Source organism: Elgaria multicarinata, chromosome 5, assembly GCF_023053635.1.
Source record: "Elgaria multicarinata webbii isolate HBS135686 ecotype San Diego chromosome 5, rElgMul1.1.pri, whole genome shotgun sequence".
Lineage (NCBI taxonomy): Eukaryota > Metazoa > Chordata > Lepidosauria > Squamata > Anguidae > Elgaria > Elgaria multicarinata.
In genome coordinates, this window is record NC_086175.1 from 50,542,932 (window position 1) to 50,568,876 (window position 25,945).

The 25,945-nt window shown below is 41.4% G+C and overlaps 1 protein-coding gene across 1 annotated transcript in view; it reads right to left on the reverse strand.

Annotated features, from left to right (window-relative positions):
- The window catches only part of PRKX (protein kinase cAMP-dependent X-linked catalytic subunit), a 75,067-nt gene extending 54,549 nt beyond the window's left edge, over nucleotides 1–20,518 (reverse strand). The window contains exon 1 of the mRNA XM_063127518.1: nucleotides 20,279–20,518. Within this exon, the coding sequence (XP_062983588.1) occupies nucleotides 20,279–20,459 (181 nt within the window). The 5' untranslated portion in view covers nucleotides 20,460–20,518. The remainder of the gene's footprint in view (nucleotides 1–20,278) is intronic.
- Between the last annotated feature and the right edge of the window lie 5,427 nt (nucleotides 20,519–25,945).

Below are 25,945 nucleotides of genomic sequence, written 5' to 3' on the forward strand. Positions count from 1 at the left end.
CGCGGGATTCAATTGAGGCCCCAGTTGAAGCCGGAAGAGGCCTCGGCCTTCACTTCCAGCTTCAACCGGGACCTCAATTGAAGCCGGCGATGGAGGAAGGTAAGCGTCCCTCCTCCCTGCTCCCTTACCTGGCGGCGGCGCTGCCGCCATTGCACAGATGGCAGCGCCGGCGGCACCAGGTAGGCCAGACCCCCGGCCCGGCCCCCAGCCCAGCCGCCGCCCCCTTACCTTCCTCTGTCGCGGGATTCAATTGAGGCCCCGGTTGAAGCTGGTCACTTCCAGCTTCAACCGGGACCTCAATTGAAGCCAGCGACGGAGGAAGGTAAGCGTCCCTCCTCCCTGCTCCCTTACCTGGTGCTGCCGCCGCCCGCCGGCAGCACCAGATTAGTCCCCCTCCTCCCACTTATCTTCAGGCGAAGCTCCGGATTGAGGCGATCCTCTTCGCCTCGATCCACCGCCCCCCCAATCCTCTTCGCCTCCGCCTTAAGGGTAGGCGAAGCCCCCCGCTCCGCTCCTTCTTCTCCGGTTCGAGGAGAAGCGGAGCACATCCCTAGTTATCATGACTTCTGAACCCAGTCAGCATCTCTCATCCAGTGGGCCACAGTATTTCAGATGATGCTAGTAGCAAGTCAAAATTTCTGCTTCTCACAAATTGTGCCTCTCATCCAAGAAGGGAGAACCTCAACTGTGACATCAAAATTTCAAATGGTGCTCAAAGCAACTCTGAGGCCCAGAGCAGCTATGGAGACAAGCCCCTGCCTCTTTCCCACTCCTCAAGCTGGGGCAGAGCCAGGGTATTTGGCATATTGAGCCTGGAAGAGGTTTGGGTTTTGTGGGTTTCTTCTCTTATTCCCTATGCCACATGCACTATCCAATAAGTTTCCATGGAAGATACACTTTTTGATGCATAATGGGCCCACCTACCATGGCTTCCGGTCTTGAGAGTTCTAAAGTTGTCATACTATTAAATATTTGTCATACTATTAAATATTTGTTATTCTCCAAATTCTGATATATTTAACATAATGATGACTTGAAATGTCCCTAGGTGGTTTCAGAATTTAGCAGCATTTGTCATTTCAAAATTTGCATTCCTTATAAGTAATACAATGCACCATGTAGTCTGGGAAACCTGGTTTTATTATATGTTAATTCCCAGCTCTGGCTGGTCTTCGGTGTGTGATATTAGACTTTGCCTGAAAAATAATTAAGCTAACTGAAAGGGTTATTTACAAGGAAGAATGAGTTAAGAACCAATCTGCATAGTGGCATTACAGTGTTTCATTTAATAATCACTTTTAGTAAAATTAAGGTGTTTCTATATTTTAAATTCACAATTTAAAGTTCCCAACCTCTCTTATAACATGTTAACCAGGTATTACTACTTTCTGGTCCCTGCAGCTCAAATATTACAATCTTCATCCCCTTAACTCTTCCCATTTCCCACTATCCTTGTCAACAGTTTTCAAATGCTACTTGAATCTTAGAAGCAGGATAAATTAGACAAGAAAATATATGGAATTTTGCATAATTCATCCCGGCTACAAAACCTGCTATTACAGGATTTAGACTTCCCTAGCACTAAATTTGTATTATGAAGCACAGCGAGGTTTTTTTTTTTTTTTTTTCATGAAGCCCTTCATACAACATCTGCACTATGAATATGTGTAACATTTACTATGAGAGAAGACAGTTTATAATATTCTGCTACAAAATTCAAAGGAAAACACTGCAGTTTATTCTAGAATTAAGTGCACAAAGGATGCATACATATTGACATCGACACCTCTCTGGGTTGTCTTATCCAATCTCTCTTGCTTCATTTGGTATGTTATCCAGGATATAAAAGGTGAGGGGGGAAACTTTAGTAGCCACCTCCAGGCAGATGAATGATTGTATACACCATATAAACCACATATTCCTTACATAAAAGTAGAGCCTCTGGATTGCTTGCAATTCATACTAAGGACTACAAATTTATTTATTTATTTATTTATTACACTTATATACTGCTCCCATAGCCAGGGCTCTCTGGGCGGTTTACAGAAATTCTAAAATTGAGATAAAAACAATTATACAAAATTTAAAATTCTAAAACACAGAACATACACACATAAAGCTTTAAAAACCATTAAAAAACTAAACATGTGGGTGATTAAGATGTGCCGCCATATGCCAAATCAGTACAATTATCTGAAATGCACTTTCAAACACGCACAGCAATTGGGGAAGGAGGCGGGTTACGAATGGCTCTGAGAGCCTTCCTTAGCCTGGTGCCTTCTAAATCTGTTGTACTACAACTCCCATCATCCCCAGCAAGCATGGTCAATGAAGCAGTCCAACACATTTGGAGAACACCAACCTGGGAAAGGCTGCTCTATGATGAGAGACTCCATCCCATTACTGTTATGCTCTATTAACAAGTAAGTGTTTTTAAACCCCTATATCTGGTTGCCTTTCCTAGAATGTATGCACCTCTGTATACATTTATTTATTATTATTTATTATTTATTACATTTTTATTTATCTTGCATACCAACGAATACATTCCCTCTAGGTAAAGTATTTCAGATGCTATCATCACCAAGAACTGGAAATTACCTACAACACCATACCACTGTGCCTCTGACACAGTACCAGAACCATATTTTATGCTGTGATACTCCCTACCCCCACACTTTTCTTTCTTTCTTTCTTTCTTTCTTTCTTTCTTTCTTTCGTCTTTCTGCCTTATCAAGTGTCATTATATGACTAAGTTCTTTCTAATGTCAAATTAACCCACCCACTAATTAATTAATTAAAAGGAATAGAACACAATACTTTGCCAGCTGCTTTTTCTTTCTTTTTAAGAATAAAACATGCAAATATTACTGTTTTTTGCAAGCAGGCTTAAATGTTGTGAAGTTCTTGCTGTTGTTTGAAAGGTCTGTATTCTCCTTTTCATATATCCCTAGCATGGGAGCATTCATCTAGAAACTTTAGCTTTTATTAAAAAAAAACCTAAAGCAAAACAAGAAGTGATGAATGGCAACGCAGATAATTGTGGCCAGGCATGCTTTGGTTTCATATTAGCATGGACAAATTTAATCTGGAAACTGCACTCTCACAGCAGTTGCTGAGGGGTTGCAAATTTTCCTTTGTATTATGGGGAAGTCAAACCTTGTCAGTCTCACTTCCCAGTTTTGACAGTGGAAGTGAAATTGACAGGTCTTATTCAAGCTGCTCAGAACAGGAATTAGAAGAACACTGAGAGTAGGGTTGACGGAGAAATCCGCAACAGATCCAAATGAGTTTGGATTTTGATGAATCTGACCTATGGATTCTGCAGTGAACTGGTTATATGAATACCATGGACTGGCAAACTGGTTTTTCACTCTGGGGGAAAAATTTGCATTAAGTAGCATTAGCACTAATGTGAATTAATGCAAGTACAACAAAATTATGATAAAGAATATATTATTCTATCAATGAGCAGATGATGAAACAAAGACACCAGGGAATCTATAGAACACAGATTAAACAAAAATAATATATCCCTAACTGTAAGGTACACCTTCATGCTCCAACATGCTAACCTGCCCAGTGTGGGTTGTTGTTGAACCATTGGGTGAATGCAGCAGTTTTCTGCAGGGTGAGTTATCGTGTTGTCTGAATGCAGCACATTTTCTATGAGGGTGTTTGTTAACCAAGCAGTATGGCTTGTTAACCACCCTGAACAACCCAACAACAAGCCATTGGTTCTCAAGAAGGCTTGCTCAAGAAAAATAAATCACACTGCCTAGATGCACTGTGTTCAGACAACACAATAACCCATGGTGTGAAACTAGCCAATGTCTCTTGTGAAGGAAGACGTGCCACACTTTATCCATCTAGATCCAATGAGGATATTATATAGTTATTCAACTAGATAAAGCAAAAAATAAAAATAAAATAAAAGTGGCTGTCATCAATTGTAGGATCACGTGGATGAGTCTTCTCAACTTGCATCTTATTTTCCACCCTTCTTCCCTAATTTAAATGTGACTAAACAAGTTTTGCTAACTCCAAAACAAGACTCCCATGCATTTTAAAGAGACTCCTAAATTACTGGAGATATCATTGCTCTTAAATCAAATTAAAATTCCTGACGCGATACTACAAGAACTGGTTAGATATTCAAGTTGGAAGAACACCATCCTGTTCTCCAGTAGAGTCAGAACTGCATGGATCATATTCCCTGAAGCATCATTGGAGAGGCTGAAGTCTTTATTAAGAATATTATTTTCATGTTTGTTATCTGGGCCTCACATCTTTAGCATAAAGAAATAAAAGTGTATTAAAATAAAGATCGCAAGTATTTAACATATACTCCCCCTCCCTGACCCCATTTACTTCTAAATCAAAGTAAAACCATAATTTAAGAACAAAAGAGCCCTGCTGGTCCATCCAGTCCATCCTTCTGTTCACACGGTTGCCATCCAGCTGTCGATGGGATACCCACAAGCAGAACATGAGTGCAACAGCACCCTCCCGCCCATGTTCCTCAGCAACTGGTGTACACAGGCTTACTGCCTCTGATACTGGAGATAGCACATGACCATCAGGACTTCCTGGCTCACATCAATATAAATGCAGTACAGATCAGAGCAAGATATAATAATGCTTTTCTCCCAGCGAACAGGGCAGCATTTTTGCAGCAAAGAAGGCAGAAACGTTCTAACAGGTGTTTAACCAACTCTGCTGTTCTCTTAAATTCACTCACCACAAGTCATGATTTCATCAGAACCAACCCATTTCTTAGAAAATCTGCATTCTAGTTCACATGGAGAGAGCCTCCATAAATACAGGAGGCTTTCCTCTTGAGAGAGTCACCCTCCACAAGTAGAGGCAATGGGTGCAACAAAGGATAGGGGCAGGGCTAGCATGCTCCCTCTCGTCATGTGTTTGCCCTGTTCAGGTACCGAATACCTGAACAGGGCTTTAGTCATAGCTGCATCTAGATCAGAAACACTCAAAATAGCATTGTATTACTTTTTAGGTTTAATGTGAAACTGATCTCAAAGAAATGGGTCCTCTAGTGCAGAGTTTTGGCCTATATCAAGCTTGTAAACAGCCATTAGCCTAAGTTGAGTAGGAACTGCCTCCAGACAACCAGACATAGTGGATGTATTGTTTTCCCCTTTACACTCTTGGTTAACAACAAATTGCTTAGTTTGGTACATGTAAATTCATGGGTTATTAAAAATGTTTTTGGGCTAGTAATTTTTGTGGTGTGATTCACAAGGCTTACCTATATGTATTTTTGCTTCTATGAAGTACATGCTTTGCAAATTCAGTTCTACACTTGCATCTGAAAGCATATGGAGAATGATCCAAAAATTGTACAAGAACTCTACTTAATAACAAACATTAAGGAAACATTGTAGTGGTATCACTGAAATCACCAACATGCAACAGTAGCCACACTTTGAACATTGTAGAAAATGATCTCAGATAAAATGCTGCTGAGGTGGTTTGGTAGTCTTCATGTACGTAGATTGTAAGTTGCCAAGCTACTTACTTCTTTAAATATAGGAGTTTGCAAGCAAAAATCTGATTTGCACTGGTCTTCAGAGTATAAAATTTGGCACACGGTATTGCAAGCTCAAGCAGACATTTCAAGAGAAGGTAAGGGATAGTTATGTTTTCTTATGCCAAGAAGTAGTATAAAATTACACAGCAATTTATCCACTTAGAGTCCATCAGTTATTGAAATTACAAGTTTTTGGCAAAACAAAGCATAGTTTAAAGCTACAATCCTGCGCAAAAAGTACTAGAGCTTATTTATTTATTTAAAACATTTGTATCCAATCCTATACCATTAAGATTTCAGCGTGGCATGCATACATATGTGTATACATATGGGCTAGGTTACACATTAATTCATAGCCACTTTAACTAAATATCATGGAGAACATTTCACCTGTGGAAAACTTGAATGAACACCACTTCAAACTGAACGCTTATTTTAAACGTGTTTTTACTTGGAGTAAGGGAACAGTTGGCAACAAAGTTCAAAACTCCAACTCAATTCAGGTACATATATTGGCAAGTCATTACACAGAGATTAATAAAAATAAACATAGTTAACAAGATCATTTGCAGTTCAGCACTATAGTATTTAACATTATACAAGCTTACTTATTAACACAAGTCAGTAGATGATTAAGGAGACACACTGCAAAAGAGGCTGGAAAAGATAGAAGATGCCACATTTCCTCTAGAATTCTTGTAGAGTGATGTGAGCCACCCAAGTGCTCATGGCCAATTGCCAGGGAAAGGGGAAGCAGTTCTACCATTCCTTTCAGTGAAGTGTTTTTTCTTGTCTTTCGCCAGGATGTTCACCCATCCATACCTTTCTAATTGCAGGCAGGTATGCAAGAATTGTGACCCTTGACCTATCAAATCTTTATTGATAGTACAGGGGAAGAGTTGTCAACACAGCACCCTTTCCATATCATTAGCCTTGAAACTGAAGATATACAGCCATAAGATGCAATCCTCACACCACATCGCAGTAAATCTCACCAATTTCAAGATCTATTCCAGGACTAGTTTGAGGTTAAAGTATAATCAACTGATGGAATTGAGCTGCACAAAATGTGGTGGTGGTTACAACATTCAAAGGCTTTTTAAAAAGCTTTGATGAATTCATGCAGGATAAGCCTATCAACAGATATTAGACACAGTCATTACATTTTATGTATTAACTTAGTATATTCATATAGCTGCCCCACATCACAAGTACTTTAGTGGCTCACATAATTTACAACATTAAAATACCATATAAAACATTAAAAAATAATTAAAACTAAAATATAAATTTTAAGGTGAGCGGCCTAGACAATAAAACATAAAGTATGAAAAGGTCCAAGTAGGGAAAAAAAAGTCACTTGGGACCAAAAAAAGACTATAAACATGGCACCAGGCTAACTTCTCTGGGTGCCACTACTGAAAAGGCCCTCTACCTAATGGTTACCCACTTCACTTCATTAAGTTAGGGCACTCAGAACAAGAACACCAAAGATCTTAAGATTTAGGTTGATACATATGTGAGGTGGTGGTCTTTCAGGTCACCTTGTCCCAAACTATTTAGAGGTTAAAACCAGCAGTTTAAAACCGGGCCCAGAAATGCTAACCATGTACGCTTCAGAAATGTTAACTCCATGTTTCAAAGCCAAACCTCTTTGAACAGGGGTGAACTACAGATTTCCCAAAGTAGAAACCTCAACTGGAAAGATGCATCAAGGAAATTGTCACACACTCACCTTGACTGAAATTGTTAAGCATATAAATGCAGACTTTATTAACAAACCCTGTATTTTTAATATTACAACATTCAAATATAATAAAAAAAACAATTAAAAACATCTCCAGTTCTTATAATACACTTTTCTTCTAGAAAAAGCTTCTAAGTAGGAGGTGGGGAAGAAAGTTCTTCCAACTTGCGTGTTTGCACCATCTTTCTGAAGTGTAACAAATGATATTTATAGTTTGTCTGAGAGGGCATATGAATATTTGATCTTGGAGAGCATTGAAAGTGACTACTTTTTAAAAATAAATAAATAAATCATGGCGCAATTGTGAAAATATTCCATTCCAACACTTAAAAATAAATAACCACACAACTTCGCTATAGCTGCCCCATTGATTTTTAAAAGGCTATCTGAAACTACTTCAGCTAGTCATTACTTTATCGGTAATCCTAGAACTTGGCTTTAAGGTTTGATGAAACGGGCCAGTTCTCATTATCATCACAGCCCACTGAAGCCTTTATTTCAGAACATAAGAGCCATGCTGGATCCAGCCATGGATCCATCTAGTACAGCATTCTAGTCACACACAGTGGCCAACCAGCTGCTTATGGGAAACTCACAAACAGGACATGAGTGCAACAGCCCCTGCCCAGTCTGTGTCTATTCTCAAGTTCAAGATACAGTGCACCATACATGATCCTTGGCAATTAAAACATCAAACAACAGTAATTCCTTCAATAATAGGAAACAGAAATCTGAATATTTTCCATGCTCACAAAAAACAATCAACTTACTTAACTATCTACCCTAATTTTCAATGTGAGATCAAGACTATTCTTATTTCTCAAATGCTCCAGCCCTATACACAATTACTTGACAGTAAGTTCCACTGAACTAAATGGGGCTTACTTCTAAATAGATATACAGGACTGCACTGTGAATGCTCTTATCAAGACTTTGGATGAGCAACCTTCTGATTTCTTACCAGTTTCATTAGAAGAAGAGCCACGTGTGGAGCAACTTCCTATTAGTAAAAAGATATGTGCCACCAGAAAAGGTGACAAGTATTCTTGCTTTAGTTTTTGTTTCTGTTCCGTAATCACAAAAATAATATCTTCCTCTCTCACATTACTGGCATGTTAATTACTAATCAATAAGCACAGGACTAGTTCCTACAGCACTAACCATGATTTGGCATTACATGTGTATTAGCTCACTGCAAGACCTTCAGATGAAACTAGTAAAGGAAGAACTAGCGAAGAAAGAAAACAAAGACATGTAGCAGTCATATCATTTTAGCACTGAGACAGCTATAAAGGAGTAGAGGGATGAAATTGTGTTAACTCACATTTCTAGAGAAGCAAGATGCTATTATGAATGTTATTTCTACCCCTGCTTAATACTTTGGATCAGGCTGGATATTAAAAGACTTGTCTAAATAATACATTGTATATGCACAAAGAGAATTTTCCTGAATTTATTCATAGACATTGAAAACAGGAAGCTTTGCTTGTTTATTTCCTTCTTTCTTTCTTTGTTTAAAATCTTATTTAGCTTTCTGAAATGCCCAAGCTCATATTTCAAGGATACCTCCTAAAGCTGGGGTCCTCAACAATGTATCTGCAGACACCTCTGTTGATGCCTGCCTGGCTACTTGTCCCTCCTGAACAAGAACGGTGTTATCCAGTTATAAAGAACGGTGCCCTCCCAATTATCACTGGGAGGGCATTTTAAAAGCCAAAGATAGGACCATGGTGGAAGATAATTGTGCCAACTTTAAAGGGGGGGGGGGAGACATAAAACAAAAGGAACCAGCATTTGCTAGAAATGACACAGCAGATCAACATCACTACAATACAATGGCATTGATTCATCATGCTAAACTACAGTATAGTGCTACATACACAAGCTGGAATGAGCACAAATGAGATTTGGGTTCATGCCCTCCTCCCTCAGCTGTACTGGAAGAAGAACTTCTGCAGTGCTTACTTTTAATTTCCCTGAATATCAACTTGTGATATCATCCAGACCAAGAATCAAAGTTTATTACAAATGTTGGTCAATTTTAGAACAAGCCAAACTCAAACTATGGGCTCATCTACACCAAGCAGGATATTCCAATATGAAAGCGGTATATGAAAGGCAGGAGCCACACTACTGCTTTATAGCAGGACTGAAGTGCACTGACAACTGTTAGGGACCATGACACATACCATACACCACTTTCATAGTGTTATATCCTGCTTGCTGTAGATGTGTCATGGGTCCCAACCGTATTCTGTGCACTTCAGTACCACTATAAAGCAGTACTGCAGGTATATAAAAGGCTCCTGACTTTTATATACTACTTTCATTGTGGAATATCCTGCTTGGTGTAGATGAGTCCCATTTTTCCTGCAGCTTTCTTGTTAAACTAACCAGAATTTGTTATAAATGATAATCCCTTGTCTGTTCAACACAAACTGATTCAGGGAAAGAGAAACTAAACTCTTCTGCAGTTCGGGGATGGGGTGGGGGTAAGTAGAGTCTTGCTTGGGTTAATTGCAGCTCGTGGACATAGCATTAAAACCATGGTTTATCACAGGGATGGGCAACTTGCAGCCTCCAGATGTTTTTGCCTGCAACTCTCATCAGTCCTAGCCAGCTTAGCCAATGGTGAGGGATGATTAGAGTTGTAGATCAAAACATCTGGAGGACCACAAATTGCCCACTATTGGTTTAGTTATGGATGAATTGGACCATTATTATTATTATTATTATTATTATTATTATTATTATTATTATTTATTTATTTATATAGCACTATCGATGTACAAGGTGCTGCACAGACCACACAGTAAATAGCAAGACCCTGCCACATAGGCTTACAATCTAATAAAGTTGTAGTAAACAATAAGGAGGGAAAGAGAATGCAAACAGGCACAGGGAAGTGTAAACAGGCACCGGGTAGGGTGAAGCTAACAGTATAGAGTCAGAACAAACTCAATGTTTAAAAGCTATAGGGAAAAGAAAAGTTTTTAGCTGAGTTTTAAAAGCTGTGATTGAGTTGGTAGTTCTCAAGTGTTCTGGAAGAGCGTTCCAGGCATGAGGGGCAGCAGAGGAAAAAGGACGAAGCCGAGTAAGGGACGTGGAGGTCCTTGGGCAGGTGAGAAGCATGGCATCAGAGGAGCGAAGAGCACGAGCGGGGCAATAGTGTGAGATGAGAGAGGAGAGATAGGCAGGAGCTAGACCGTGAAAAGCTTTGAAGGTCAACAGGAGAAGTTTATATTGGATTCTGGAGTGAATTGGAAGCCAATGAAGAGATTTCAGAAGCGGAGTGACATGGTCAGAGCGGCGGGCCAGGACATTTATTGAAATAAATGAGAATTACAGGTTGATTCTAACTATGGCATAAGAATATAAGAAAAGCTATGCTTGATCAAACCAAGGGCCTATCTAGTCCAGCATTCTGTTCACACAACAGCCAGCCAGATGCCCATGGGAAGACCACAGGCAGGGCAAGAGCTCAACAGTATCTTCCCTTTTCTTTTCCACACAACAACTGGTATTGTGAGGCATACTGCTTCTGATATGGGAGGTAATATCTAGCCATCATGAATACCTCCTGTTGACAGACATGTTGTTCATATCACGGACTTTTAAAAATTGTCATTTTAAATCTTTAAATATTGGAATATGTTTAATATACTTTTAACTTTTTAAAATCTCTATTTATAGGTTTTTAATGTATATGTTTTAAATTTTGTGATGCCACCTTGAGGCCCAGCATTGGGCAAAAGGCAGGAAATAATAATAATAATAATAATAATAATAATAATAATAACGTCTAATCCCCCTTTAAATCATTCAGGTTTATGGCCATTACTACAAACCTAAATGGCAGTAAATTCTATAGATGCTTCTCATGGTGTAAAGAAGTATTTCCTTTTATTTGTCCTCAATTCAGCTTCACTGGAAGACTCTGGCTTCTAGTATTAGGAGGATTGGATGAAAATGTCTCCATGTCCATGCATAATTTTATACAACTCTATCATGTCTCCCGGGTCACCTTTTTACTAAGTTAAGGAGTATTGGCTCAGAAAGCAATATGACACTGTAGCCTCATCTATTTCTACTACCAATGCACAGTGAGACTATTCCATTTTAAATTATCATTTCAACATCTGTACCAATTTTATTTAATGATAAAAATAATAATTCCTAATATCTTAACAACTATTCTGTATATTGTCCACACCACTGTACACAGAATATTTAAAAGAATTAACAGTTGAAGTTTCCTTTTAAAAAAATCAGGTTAGGAATAATAAAACATTTTACAATATTCTAATTTTCATACACTGAAAGTGGTGTCCTGCTTACCTAATTCAAATCTTTTCACCTTTCATTGTTTTGGGTATACTTCAAGGGAAAGTATGCCATACAGCCAAAAACTCTTTATAAAGCATAGGTGCCTTGAGCAGTATCAACTACATAGGCAATGAAGGAGAACTAATTTCAAGCAAATACCCTTAGCCTGCAATCCTACAGACCATAATAGGTTTCTTTAACCATAACAGAGCTTACTTCTGAGTAGACATGCACAGGATTTCACTGTTGATAAAAATTAGCACAACCCCAGTCTTGCATCATCATCATCACCACCAGAGAGGCATCAGAATTAAAGCACTTAATTTACTTGTAACATCTGGTTTTTTACAAAAGTAAAAATAAAGTTTTTCAACATTTATATTCCACCCATGAAAATTCCAGTAATTTCTCAAATATCCAGTTCAATTCAAATACTTGGGTTCTAATTTATACATGAGTTTTCCAAATAAGTATCGAGAGAGAAAATTATGTTTCCATTTTTTGAATCATGAAACTGTGACAAGTGACATTAAGAAATAAAACTAATTTCAGAATTTTTAATATGACTCTGCAGATTTTAAGACAGAAAGAGAAAAAGGGAAGGATACAACTCACTATCTCAACTATCAAAAATAGGATGAGGCTATAAATAAGCCAGCTTCCTGTTGAAGAAAAGTTACATCCCCACAGTATTAGAAACTCTTCACTCCTCTATCTTATACACATGCTATGCAATTATGTTTTTCCCAAGGAACAAAGTTATTTGGTTAGTAATCATTTTTCTCCCTTGAGTCTCCTTTGCAATAACTCTTCACTCTCAAAAGTACTTGCTTAAAAGTACCATCAACTAAAAATGCAGTCTTTTTTTTTTTAAAAAAAAAGACTAAAAAAACCTGTAACACTACAGCTCCAAGACCATTGCATCCAAAAGGTGTTATTAAGAAGTATGTGATGTAAACACATTCCAACACCTTTTCATTTGGACTTACTATTTTTCACTCTAAAGTAAGTACAGGAGGCCTAATCCTGATCAAGACCCAGTGTAAGAGGTTGATAGGTGGTGGGGTTAATCCTTTGTCACTGCTTTGGGCCTGATCCAATTTGGGGAAGGTGGCACTTCTTTTTAAAAAAGTGAACTATTTGTTTTAAAGGATCACTTACACAAATGTATTTAAAGACAACACACATCTTCAAAGAAATGCATAGTTTTGTGTCTGAGAATCAAAGGTTTGGCTTATGCATCTAAGCAGTCAGCAACCTGATCCAACTCTTACAATGCCCTTCATAATGTCAGTACAGCAAAGCAATGCAGGTGGAAAGGGGTCATGACACCTTAAACGTAATATTACAATGCACTTTGCAAACATAGGGACAGGCAAATCTAAAAACAAACACACAAAGCATTAGCTAATAGTATCAAGAAAGTTGGACCAAGCACAGAAAATAGACAGAATTATGCTGCTCCTCCCACTTCCAGCCTCGGCCAGGAGGACCTGCTGTCACTGTCCCCTCCTCCTCCAACGGGCACTCCAGAGAGCTAAGCCAGCTGCTCTCCTGCCACAGCATTGGCCACAGTGGGACAGCAAGGCCAGCAGGGCTGTCTGGAGCAGCTTCCCAACCCTCTGTTTCATTGAGGGGATCCCCTTAGCAGGATCCAGATGGCAAGTGGGAAGGCTCTTCTGAGAGCTACACCAGCCACTTCTTCTGAGAGTTGATGTAGCAGCAGTAAAGGTAGGGTGGGGGTGTCAAGAAGAAGGGGGTCACAATGAGGGAAGGGGTGCATGCAACGAGGGAAGGGCAAGGATGCATGTGATGGGGAATGGGTGGGGCAAGGGATCACATGACAAGGCAATGGGTGGAAAAAGTGCAACAAGACCAGCAGAAGGGGTTGGAGGCACCCAACAAGGGAAGGAGGTAGTGGGCAGCCACACACAGTGAAGGAAAGGGAGCATGATATGGCAGCATGTGTGCTCTCCCACCTCAGGCAGCAGGAGAGCTTGCACTGAGGCTGGAATTTGAGGAGGACAGCAGACACTGAAGGACATCAAAGGAAACAAGGTTCAGCCACATCTATGACCCATTGAAAAGACCCATTTTCCCTACCTTGCAGGAGAAAAAATGGTCGTCTAAATTGTACTATGCCAATACATGCATTTAGTCAGTAACTTTATACCAGACCTTAATTATGGCCACCAGGGGAGACCTGGAGCAAGGTCTTCTCTTATTTTGCACTCGGCTTAAGACTGGCGTGAGAAACTTATGTTGCTTCTAGCTTCTCCAAAAGCTCAATGAGACGTCATACAAGACCACTGCCAGTGGGTATAGGGGCAGAGTTGGGAAAATGTGTCCCTCTAGATGTGCTGGACTGCAACTCTAGCAAGCATAGCCAATAGGGAGGGATAATGGGAGTTGCAGTCTAAAACACATTCCCCATCTCTGATGTAGGATTATCAGAGGAGGGCCAGATCTTTCTCCCACTTCACAGAAGGCTTAGGAAAAGGTAATCAGCAGCAAGTGTCTCACCTTCCGCAATTCCTGTTGCAAAGTGAGACATGGCACAGCCTATCCTTATGTGCTAGAGGACTCCGCTCAGTACAAACCAAAAGGAGCTATTTCTATTAACTGAAACGTTAACTACATTGGAAATGGATGGGCAAACAAAAAGCTATAGGAATTCATTTTCAACTCATCTATCCTTGTACTCTCTCCCTTCCACTTTCTACAGCACTTTTTAGTATAGTACACTATGCAGTATGATGTGGAGATTCAATCTATCTGTCTTATTGCTAAAGCTGAAACAATCACCCAATTCATAATTTAAAAGTATCCTTAAGAAGTATTGTAGCAGCCAAATTTTAATTTCCTTGTTATTCACAGGAATGCCTGCATGACAATTGAGTCTTTATTTCTTGAGATAAAGTCTGAAATCTAGCACACTTAGGCTGGTTCAAACCCAGTAAAGTCTATGGGATATCAACAAACTGCCTCTAGGAGTGGCCAATCCATGGGCCACATTGAGATGCCATGTCTGGTTCATTGTGAATGAACAAGTGTGCTGGTGCATGCTACTTGATTACTTCCCAGTTGGTTCTTCCTACCAGCAGGAGCAGCTAAAAACACCAGGAACTCTTTGCCAATGGTTTGTTTAGTGTGAACTCTGAACTGGGAAGTCCTAACCTAAGCTTATGACTCTGGCTTGTTGGGACTTCACCACTAAACAAACCATGAATGGAAGAGTATCTCACTTGTTTAGTGACTCCTGCTGACAGTAGGAGCCAAGAGGGAGAGAAATTGAGCAGTGTACATCGGTATGCTTGCTCATTCAGAATCAGCTTAACATGATGCCTAGATGTGGCTGCCTCTCTCTATTCTTATATTAACCTATATTAAAAGAACATTCTGCTATCACCATGACAGCTACTGGTGATGTCACAGATTTATAGTGCAATCCTACACATTTTTACTCAGAAATAAATCCCACCTTGTTCAACAGGGCTTACCCCCAGGGAAGCATTTTACCTATAAAACGGAAAGAGTGTGTGTGTGTGTCACGTATGTCCGGAAATGTCTACCCACTTCCACATATGGTGCTACTTTAATGCTGTTCACCCAGAGAGGTCTTTGTGTAAATGGATCAGAAAAAATCTAAAAACATTAAGTTTGGGATGTAAGTATTTTTTAAGAATTTAATTAAAAAACCTAGGTTTACGCCTACAATTTTCAGCATGCCTTGGGCAGAACTCCCAGCATACCTTGCATAGGAGGCCAAACTTACTGGCCTTTGGTGGCCATTGTGATCCCTAAAGTCAGTCAACCCAATTCCACATAAAAGGAAACAACCCACATAAATGGGCTGCATCCATTTGCGGTGCCTCCTCCCACCTGCCATGTGTGGTTTTAAAATCATAACTAGTTACAACAGAATGTCTTTGAGAGGCCAAACTCTGGACATGCTCAAAGGCACCCCTTCCTGATATCGGTTTTCTCAGAAACTGAGGAAAGCACACACACACCATTTGTATTCAGTTCAAGTGTTACACCGATTAGAAAGAAATGTAAACAATGACAATATTTGAAGATAAATCCCGAACTTTAGATGAAAATAGTCACTTAAAAGGGATTAGAATTTTTGTGCAGATTAATTTTAGTATGCCTTTTTAAAAAACCTCTTATACATTCACAAATACATATAGACCCAGGTGCATGCTGCAATATGCCAGGTGCATGCTGCAATCTTTTTGATTGTGCAACCACCGATCAGGGATTGTGCCATGTCATCCGAACCCTGTATCAAGGGTTATTCAAGGGTTAAATAACACTTACTTAACACACAATTTGCACTATGTGTTAAACAAGGGTTGCTTAACCTTCAAATAACCCAAGATGATAAGTTCAGATGACACAGTGCTACTCCAATCGGGCCAATCGAGAATTGCACAATCAAAACTGCAGCCACAGATGTCCAGCTTCAGCCAGCCATGTTGTGCAAACTGGCCCAGAGCCTAATTAGCAAATGAATGATTGCTAGAATGTTAGATTCAAACATTAGAATCTAGAGCATTAAAATGAATGCACCTATGGCGTACGCTATACTGAATGCAAGCAGAATTCAATTTTTTGGGAGAATTCAATGTTTTTAATATCAATGAAAGAAACCCCAGGTGTTCGCAGAATCAAAGATGAAAACTCTAATTCAAAAGAATGGTTCCCCAGTTGTACAGTGAAAGGGATACAATTGCAGACATTTACTCACGTATTCATTCAAAACAATAGACAAAAGAACTTGTCTGATGTATTTAAAGAAAAAATAGGTATTAATAAACCAAAACTTAAGACATGGTTGCAAACATGAGCAGCTTCAAATGCAGGCAGAACCATATTGAAAAAGAATTGAATTCATATCCTTTCCAGCATAAACAAGCATACAGAATTGTAAAAGTTTGTCAGAAAAATACTCATTTTGCACCCCTTCTCCAAAAATGTATTCGTTGTTTTTCATTTACATTCAAAGAGCTGATTGTGTCTATGTATTTATTTTTAAGTATCAATATTAGCTCTCACTCTATGCTGAAACATTAAATTAAACTATTTGGGTCGGGGGGGGGGGAGAACATGACAGCATTTTTAACAAGGGAATATAAATGCATAAGCCCATTCATACATTATACACGTGAAGGCGCTCTAGGCATTGATAAGGGCTGTGAGACCATACTGCTATCTCATCTTCAACATGGTCAGCTTCATCAGCCTCACCCCACAATGTCCACACGTTAGGCACAAGCAACTGAGCTGAGATGTCCAGGTCTCATAAGTGGGCATCAAGGGATTGGGCCAGGGAAGCCACATGACGCTGGGGACTCCTTTCAGTGTGTGTATTCCTTTCTTAAATATAGCATGTGAAAGGGGACTGTTGTCATTACAATTTTTTTGAATAACTTTTTGCAATGTTCAGCATTACTGCTCCAACTGAAATATCAACCCAGCTCTTACACAGGAAATTATCAAACAATGTAATTAACCCATTCTAAATTTCCTCAAGATTAATAAGAAAAGACAGGCAGTTCCACTAATACTGCTCATTCTTTCCTCATCTGGTGACAAAATAAATTAATGGGACGTGAACCCACAGCACTGTCTGTAGGAACCAGAAACATGTTTGCCTCTTGGCTTATTGTTCAACACATATGGAAAAAGAGATACAAGAGGAGGCAACACAGAACAGCTCACACCTCCATACCAACCACTCAGGTTCATCTTAGTTTGAAATTTATACTTGTAGGCAAACCAAGTCAGGTCACAAATAGAGATGTAACATTTCCGGGAGATGGACGGATGGAAATTTTCAGAAAAATTTAAAAAAATATTTATGTATCCACTAGTCCTCCACAGTGTCCAGCAGACATAAAGCACCTATTCTGAAAAAAAAGAACTGAGAAAAAGGGGGAGGGAACCAAGGTTCAATGAATATGCATGAAATTTAAGCAGTCTCATTTTCTGAGCTATAGCTATCACTATCAGTTTCAGTCTCTGCTTCAATGGCAGTGTCCCCTAGGGGCAGAAATGCATCTCACTCTTGCATTTGAGAGTTGCAGTCTCAGTTTGCAATTTAGGATTTGCTAGTCCTTGGTGCACAGAAATTGTAATAATCTGATATTGTACATAGTTTTCGGAAATCATTTGGAGAAGTAAATATATGAACACCTTTTCTTAAACATTTTATTCATCATACTAAAATAAAACATTCCATAATACATTTTTTCCTTCATTTTTTAAAAAAAAAATCAGGGGAAAAAAAAAACAGCCGACAGAAAGCTCTGGCGTGGGCTGGTCCATGAAGTCACGAAGAGTCGGAAACGACTGAACGAATAAACAATTACTCTGACCAACTCTGGTTTTGCTGATGGTTAAATTCTTATCCCTTGACTCAAGGATTTGTAACTAGAGATGTGATGGCCCAAAAAAAACCCCAGAAAAATTCAGAAAGAAACATATTTTTTCCATTTTTGTCCGAAGCCTTTTTTTTTCTGAATGTGCAAAACCCAAAATAACTTCCCAAAAGCTATAGGTGGACAATTTTAGCCCAGCATTGTAAATAAGCCCACAAGAGTGACTAGCCTGTGCTTCCATGTTGGCCATAGAGAACAGGAAGCTCTCTTCTCTGGAAACACAGGCATTAGCCTCTTAGCTATTTGGTAATATAGTGGACGGACAGAAGAGAGATGGACAGATCCATGCCTTTGCTACCAGCCTGCTCACTCACTTACAAGAAAATACTTGTCCTCTATGTTGACCAGGTTAGTTATTAAATGCTAGGCTGATATAGCCCTTTTAAGAAATTATTCTATACAGATATTAACATCTGTAGGCGGGATAGGACGGGGGGGGGGGGGAAGAGTGTCAACAACATGGTAGGCTCTGCCTCCGACTTAATGGCCACTAATTAACTGAAGTGAGCCTATGTACATATAGGGCAGTGTTCTTCAGTGCAGGGCCCAAGGCCTAGTGGCAATTCCCAATCATATGTTCTCTATCCCTCCCTCTCATTCACTCTTTCTCTCTTTTTCCACAGTAGCTGCTCACTTTTAGCAGGGGCTCTCTAGCCTTGCCTTCGTAAATTCATATTTCTGCACAAGATCATGTCTGAAAAGGTTTGAACCCAACCAAAAGGAGAGCTCAATTTCATTATGTGCCCTGTCTTGAAAACTATTCCACGTCTGATTTTCCCATGTGTCATATGGCACTTCCATAATTCCATTTACTTTTCTGTCTTTTCTCCTTCCTCTTCCATTGCAGCCAAGACCTGTTAATACCATCATCTACGCAGATCAGAAACAAACATCCCTCTGGGAAAGAAGGCTATATCCAAGAGGAGGGCTCCCCTATCACTGGCGCTATTTAAAATTCCACAGATTACCTGCATTTTTAAAGGAATATATAAACACATTCCAGCTCATCATGTGAGCAATGCTAAAGTGCTTAAGATATAATGAAACCTGAGTAGCTAAGCAGAACAGCAAGCCCACAATTACAAACCATGTTTAATATTAACAAGAGCTGGGATGGAATTTGTATGTGAACTGTACGAAGAGCACACACATTTAGCAAATACTCCCAATAAACCTGAAGAGCAATGAGCATTATGATAACTTAACAGTAATAATACAATGACTTCTCACGGAGCTCTGATGAGAACAAGTACGAAAATTCTTTGCAACACAAGGCTGCGATTCATGAGCTGCTTAAACAGCTTATTATTAAGTTAAATAGGCTGAACACCCACTGAAGTCGCCAGGACGCTAAGCAATTTACATGCAAATATTTTTGTTCAAAGCGTTTGTGGGCTGCAAACTCAGAGTAGTTTGTAGTACTCCAGGATAAACAGGACCACACACTGTTTACAAAACTGGTTTAGCTTTATGCCAACATGGAGAAGGAAAAAAGCAAACTCTGGATCACTTGCATACACACAGAGAGACATTATCAGGCTTTTTCACATTGGGGTTGGCGGTTCTCAAGCCACAGCAGGCACCTGTCAGTTTTTCAACTGACATCTGTAAAAACTTATTCTGTTCACTCTGATAAAAGTATAGCAGGAGTTTTCTGAATTTAAAAACAAAACAAAACAGGAAGGAAGACACCAAGGCTAAATAACGTTAAGGGCAGAGAGGGAGCCTAGGCATCCACAAACAATTATTCCAGAGTGTAAAGGTGCACACACTTGTGTGAAGATCAAAAAAGCCAGGTCTAAATAACGAGATTGCACTTTCACAGTGTTAGCAGCTGGCAACATCCTTTGGGGCTGTGCCCAGGGGAAGACAAGCGGTAGCAACCGTTCTCCTGTTACCTTGGCTCTCAGATCATGATTTCCAAAAGCAAGGGACACCGCAGGAATAGATTTCACTACCTGGACTGTGAAGGGGAGCGGTGGGAGGGGAGGGGGTCTTTGGCACTCGGAACGAAGACCCATCCGTCACTGTGTGCTGCGGGGAAGGGGGGGCGCCAAAATAAAGGGTGTCCCTTTCAAATAAGAGACGCCTCGCGAGCCGAGTGGGTGGTCATGGGGCGGCGCGCGGCGGTGGGGTGGGGGGAGAGACAGAGTACGTTCTACTACCGCTTCCTTTGTTTTTCATTGGCTGAAGCCCAGCCTCACTCACCCACAGTGGCCAGGGTCTCCAGATCCTCGAGTCTATAAGCCGGCGAATCCGGCGGTGCGGGAGAACCTCGGCCAGCAGGGCTCGAAGAAGGAGCGGGTTGGGGCTCGCCGGTTCCTGCCGCCTCGCAACCCCCGGGGCTTCTGGCCCCGACTTTCGCCCTCACGGCGCTCAGCGTCTCCATGTGGGGAAATACTCGTCCTGTCAGGCCAAAGGGCAGCGTTGGAGTCGCCAGAGCCGGCCCGGCCTCTTTCCCCCCCAGTTCAGCAGCTACAGCTGTCCCGAACCCGGGCCAGGGCTTGGCTGAGCCTCTCAGCAGCTGCAAAGCGGCTGTTGGCGCCCTGCATCGTGCCCGGGCGCCGCTTCCTTGCCCGGCTGTGCTCGCTCGCCTGGGTGTGTGTGTGTGTGTATGTGGGTGCGTGCGCGCGCGCAGGCGCGCCTCTGGAGATAGGTCGTGCGCCCTCGCTCCTCGCGCGCTTCCCGCCGGCGCCTCCGTGCAGACAATGGGCTTGCCGAGAGAGAGCGCCCAGTCTCGCTCGCTCGCTCGCCAGCCAGCCAGCCGGTCGCACGCGGGGACAATAGGGCGGGGTTTGGCTTCCTGCAGCTGCGGCAGAACCCTTGAGAGGGCGGGGCGGGCAGCGGGGGAGAAAGAAAGGCGGGAGGGAGGGGCAAGAGCCAAGCGGCTGGGAAAACCTGCTGTGGTCCCCTCGAAAATAAATAAATAAAGCCACTACTGCCGGTTAAATGGAGAGATGGATTTGATTGCTGCAGCCGTTCAGGCTCCCCTTTGGCCTGTAGTTGAGGGGCTCTCCTGTGGCTTTCTCTTTCTTTCAGACTCTCATTCACACGCACACCTATGCACCTTTCTCGGTGCTTGGAGGCGGGGGGGGGGGCTTTGAGGGAGCTACGTGCCGACGCGGCAGGGCTTGCCTGGACAGAGATGAGCCCTCCCCTGCTGTACGCACTGGGGTCATTCCAGAGTCTCTGCGCTGATGTTCAGTTCTTCGATGTCTGTTTTGTTTTGTTCCTGCGGCGCTCGATTTCGCCCCCACCCCATTCCACTACGAATTCCCTCTCTTATAAGTGAGGATACAAAGAGGGAAGGGACCACACACATACGCCAAGGGGCGGGAAGTCGCTGGGGAGAGGCTTGAAATTGCCGTGTTTATTTCTTCCCGTGAAGGGTAAAACCCTCTCAAAACGACGACAACGTGGTGAAGGTTTTGGAACAGAACGTCCGCTGCGCCTCTCCCTCTCCTCTGTCCTAGTAGCGTGTTTAAGGCACAGGTCGCACCACCTGCTTTCACCAGGTGTTCGCAGTGTGTCAAATGCCCCTGTCACCGTTGCTGATGCCATCTTGATGGACAAGAAACTGGGACAAATGTAGTGTAAGAAAAACAAACAAGAACAACAGTGTTGTGAAAATCGTGTGAAGTCTCAGATTGCATCACCTCGAATGCTCCATAGAATGGGGCAATGATCACATTGGCAGTAGGAAGAGGTAGAAGAAAATGGTTTGGAAACTGGAATGGGCCAAGGAACTAGGAGAAAGCGGTTCAAAGATGGTTACACTAGTTTACTTCCAATAAAATTCTATATATCTACCCAGAAGTAAACCCCATTGAGTTCAATTGGGATTGCTCCTAGTTAAGTGAGTTTTGCTTTGGAGAAGGGGGCGGCATTGACATTCTCATAGCCATCAACTATCAGCTTCCAGCACTGTATGTCCCCATAGGAAACTGTCATAGTGAAACCTGCAGGTAGATTGCAATGTGCTGTGATTGCACAGGCAAATATATTGTGTTTGTATACACTAAAAAAAGCATAGTTGGCCACAGCTCTCAGTACCTGTGCAATGTATGCATACAGTGACATACATTCACGCGCAGTTATCACATGGAGCAATCTACACATGGCTGCTGTGATTTCTGCAACTGCAAAACTTTTCAGTCAGATCCACATAGCGAGAGAGAGAGAGAGAGAGAGAGAGAGAGAGAGAGAGAGAGAGAGAGAGAGAGACGGCCCTCCTGACACTGTATCCTTTTTTTTGGGGGGGGGAGCCTACAAAACCTACAGAGTCCTTGTGTTAACTGTTAACAATGGGAAAGGAGAAAGATAAAATTAAGAACAAAATGCCCCCAAACGCTGCTACTTACATTTACAGAGGAATCCTATAGTGATGGGTGGGGGCAGCAGAGGAACTGCCATTTCCTAGGCTATGTGGGGCTAATGCCAGAGAAGGCAGAAGGTTTTTTTTGGGAGGGGACTTTTTATTCCTCCCCCTTCTTTTCTCACTATTTTTAATCCCCCCCCTCCCATTAGTTCTAAATGTAGGGAAAATATGCCAGCTGCAGTATTGGTATAGATCCTTCCACCGCTGTTCCAGAGCATGTCCAGCATACAAGTGGGAAATGAAACAAAAAACCAAAACCTCTCCTGATCCGCCCTGACATACCACCAGAAATCCCCATTTTGCCATTGCTGCCCTCAGAGCACCAACAGCAGTGCAGCCACCATGACAGAGATTTCAGCCACTAGGCAAGGGAAAACTTCTGCAGCAGGCCTTCCTTTCTGCCTGTGGAGAGGAGGGGAATCATGAGACTTCTATGGACCCTGGGAATCAGGTCTGAATTGCAACTGTCAATCAAGAAATTATTATTAGTGAAGATTTGAACCAAAGCCACTGATTAACAAGGAAACTAACAAAAGGAATATAGAACTGATCCCATCTTTCCTTGACTAATAGTCATAAATGTTTCAATATGCACTTTCCCCCTGATCTTTGGGGAATGACAGTTCTTGGAATTAAAATATTCAAAAGCATAGAAAGCAAACATGAATGCAATGGAGGGGAAGGAAAGGAAAGGAAGCTATTGTTACAAGCAACTATTTTTAAAAGGGCCAAAGCGTGAACTGTAATTTTGTGACACTCTCAATAAAAATGAGCTTTCTTGGTATGTTATTGTAGATGATAAAAGATAAGAACAAAAATGTGTGAGTCTTAAAATACACACCTGTATGCAAGTTTACTCCTATTGCACAATCCTATATTAAGGGCATTACTATCCTTAGGGAAGCAGTTGTGCGACCACTCCTGAAGAAACCCACTCTGGATCCAATGGAATTTGAAGACCACCTCCCAATCGCAGATACCCCTTTCTTTGGCAAGGTATGTGAGAAGGTTGTGGCAGAGCAACTGCAGCTTCTCTTGGAAGATTATTTAGACCCATTCCAGTCTGGGATTTGACCTGGTTATGGGACCAAATCAGCCTTGGTCACCCTGATGGATGACCTTTACCAGGACAGGAACAGAGAGTGCAATCCTGTTAATTCTGCTCAATCTCTTATTGGCTTTTGATACCACCAACCATAGTATCTTCCTGGATCCACTCTGTGGGCTGGGTATTGGAAGCACTCATTACAGTGGTTTGGTCTTACCTACGGAGCTGATTTCAGAAAGTAAAATCGGTGGACCACCCCTTGTCCTTGGCAATTGAGCTTCTGGGTTTTGCAGGGTACCATCTTGTCCCCAATGTTGTTCAAAATCTATATGGAGCCAAGTGCCAGCAGTATGCTGATGACACACAGCTTTATCTCCCTGTGACATCTGAACCAGATGAGGCTGTGCAAGTCCTGGATCAGTGCCTAGAATCCTGGCAAGATGGAAGCCCTATAGGTCAGATGTTCCCAAGACCCAGAGATTGGCTTATTGCCTGTTCTGGATGGGGTTGCACTCCCTTTGAAAGATCAGGTCTGTAGAGTACACCTACAGACTTGGTGGGTACTCTTAGACCCATCATTGTTGCTGGAGGTCCAAGTGGCTGCGGCAGCTCAGAGTGCCTTTTACCAGCTTCAGCTGCTTCACCAGCTACAGCCTCACAGGGATAGCTTAGCCACAGTGGTACAGGTGCTAGTAACCTCAGGACTGGATGACTGCAATGTGCTCTGTGTTGGGCTGGCCTTAAGGCTGGTCTGGAAGGTGGAACTAGTGCAGAATGCAACAGCTCAGCAGTTGTCCCTTTTAAGCATGCAACTCCTTTGCTGAGGGAACTGCACTGGCTGCCTGCCAGCTACCAGGCCAGGTCTCAGGCTTTGGTGCTAGTGTATAAAGCCCTAAACAACTTGGGACAAGGATAACTGAGAGAGTGCCTTCTCCCTTATCAACCTGCCCAGTCAGTGAGGTCATCAGATGGCATACTTCTAGTGGTTTGTCATGGACCTATCGCCTGATTGGAGTCTACCTGCAGAAGGTCCTTCAGTGTGGCTGTCCCCTTTCTATGGAAGTCCCTGCCTCTGAAGGTCAGGCAGGTGCCACCATTGTGTTGCTTTTGGTGCCGCCTGAAAACATCTTCATAATTCTTATTGGTATCCTGATATATTTTATTTTTTAAAAAAATGTGTTTTATTCTTTTATCTTTTATTGTTCACTACTGCAAAATCCATTTCAAACATGGAGCGGTATATGAATGTTGCAAATTAATACATAAATAAAATTGTGTCCAGTCATACCTGACCTAGGGTAAGCTTGTAGCCTGGAATTTTTTTATATAAAAAAACATCCCTAGATTCATCTAAACTGCCATGTTGCAAAACAAAAGGAGATCTTTAACCTTGAATCACTGTGTATTATACAGTCTGCTTTTTATTTTATTTTATTTAAAAACAATGTTATGAACTGTTGTTGTGTACTAATGCAGTTTTCATGAGGAGCAGTAATCTTGATAATGCAAATGTTCATAAATATTTGAAGATGCCTCTCACCCTAGTAATTGACTGAGGTACCTAATGAGCAAGGGTCATTGTACATACCATGGCAAATAATAGGATGGAATCAGGATGTTAGCAAACAAGTGATCAGGAAGTGGTGCCTGAATTACAGCACAGGATACGTGTTAAATAGGTAAATAAAACTTTATTTTAAAACCAATCATAAATCAAGTAACAAGACATGATACATTTAATGCTTTAGTTAGGTTTTAGTCAAGCAACAGTACTTGTATTTATTTTAGTTAAGTAGCAATTGTTTTTCCTTTACTTCCCATAGACTTGTTATGTTGAATCCTGTGATCCCATCTGCATAATACTAGACAAGAAAAGGACTAAAGTGACTATGAAATATCCCTGCTGGTTCCTGATGAATTGCATTTTGAGCTGGCAAATATATAAATTCAGTATTTGCACTTTCCAGACAGAATGGTGCAGAAGTCTTTGGTGTCTGCTCTGAGTTTAGGTGGAACCTGGTCAGGTAAGGTACATAGTATGCTTCTTCTAACCTTGCTCATACCAAGTGACAATAAAAACAGCAGTTAAATAAGTTTTCGAGCACATCAAGAGTTCTGGAAGCTCCTAGTTCAGGAAGTCATCTAGCCAACCTAATTGAAGGTAGTATTTGCTGACTCCTATTGCTAGCCTCTGCACTGCAACCACAGAATCCTCTGTAATGGCACAGGTAGCCTAGGAGGTTGCATTCATTTATTTGTGCACTGCTTTTGATCTGGCTGGGCACACCTGCACCAAGTAATGTCTCTGAGGACTCTGGAGCATTAGCTCAGTTTACATGTTCCATGTTTTTCAGAAGCTATGTGTACAACCATCCCCAAGACAACCAAGGGGACATTCTTGCCCCAAATGCCATAAACCCAGTTTAAAATGCCAGCCCTCTTTTAGGTC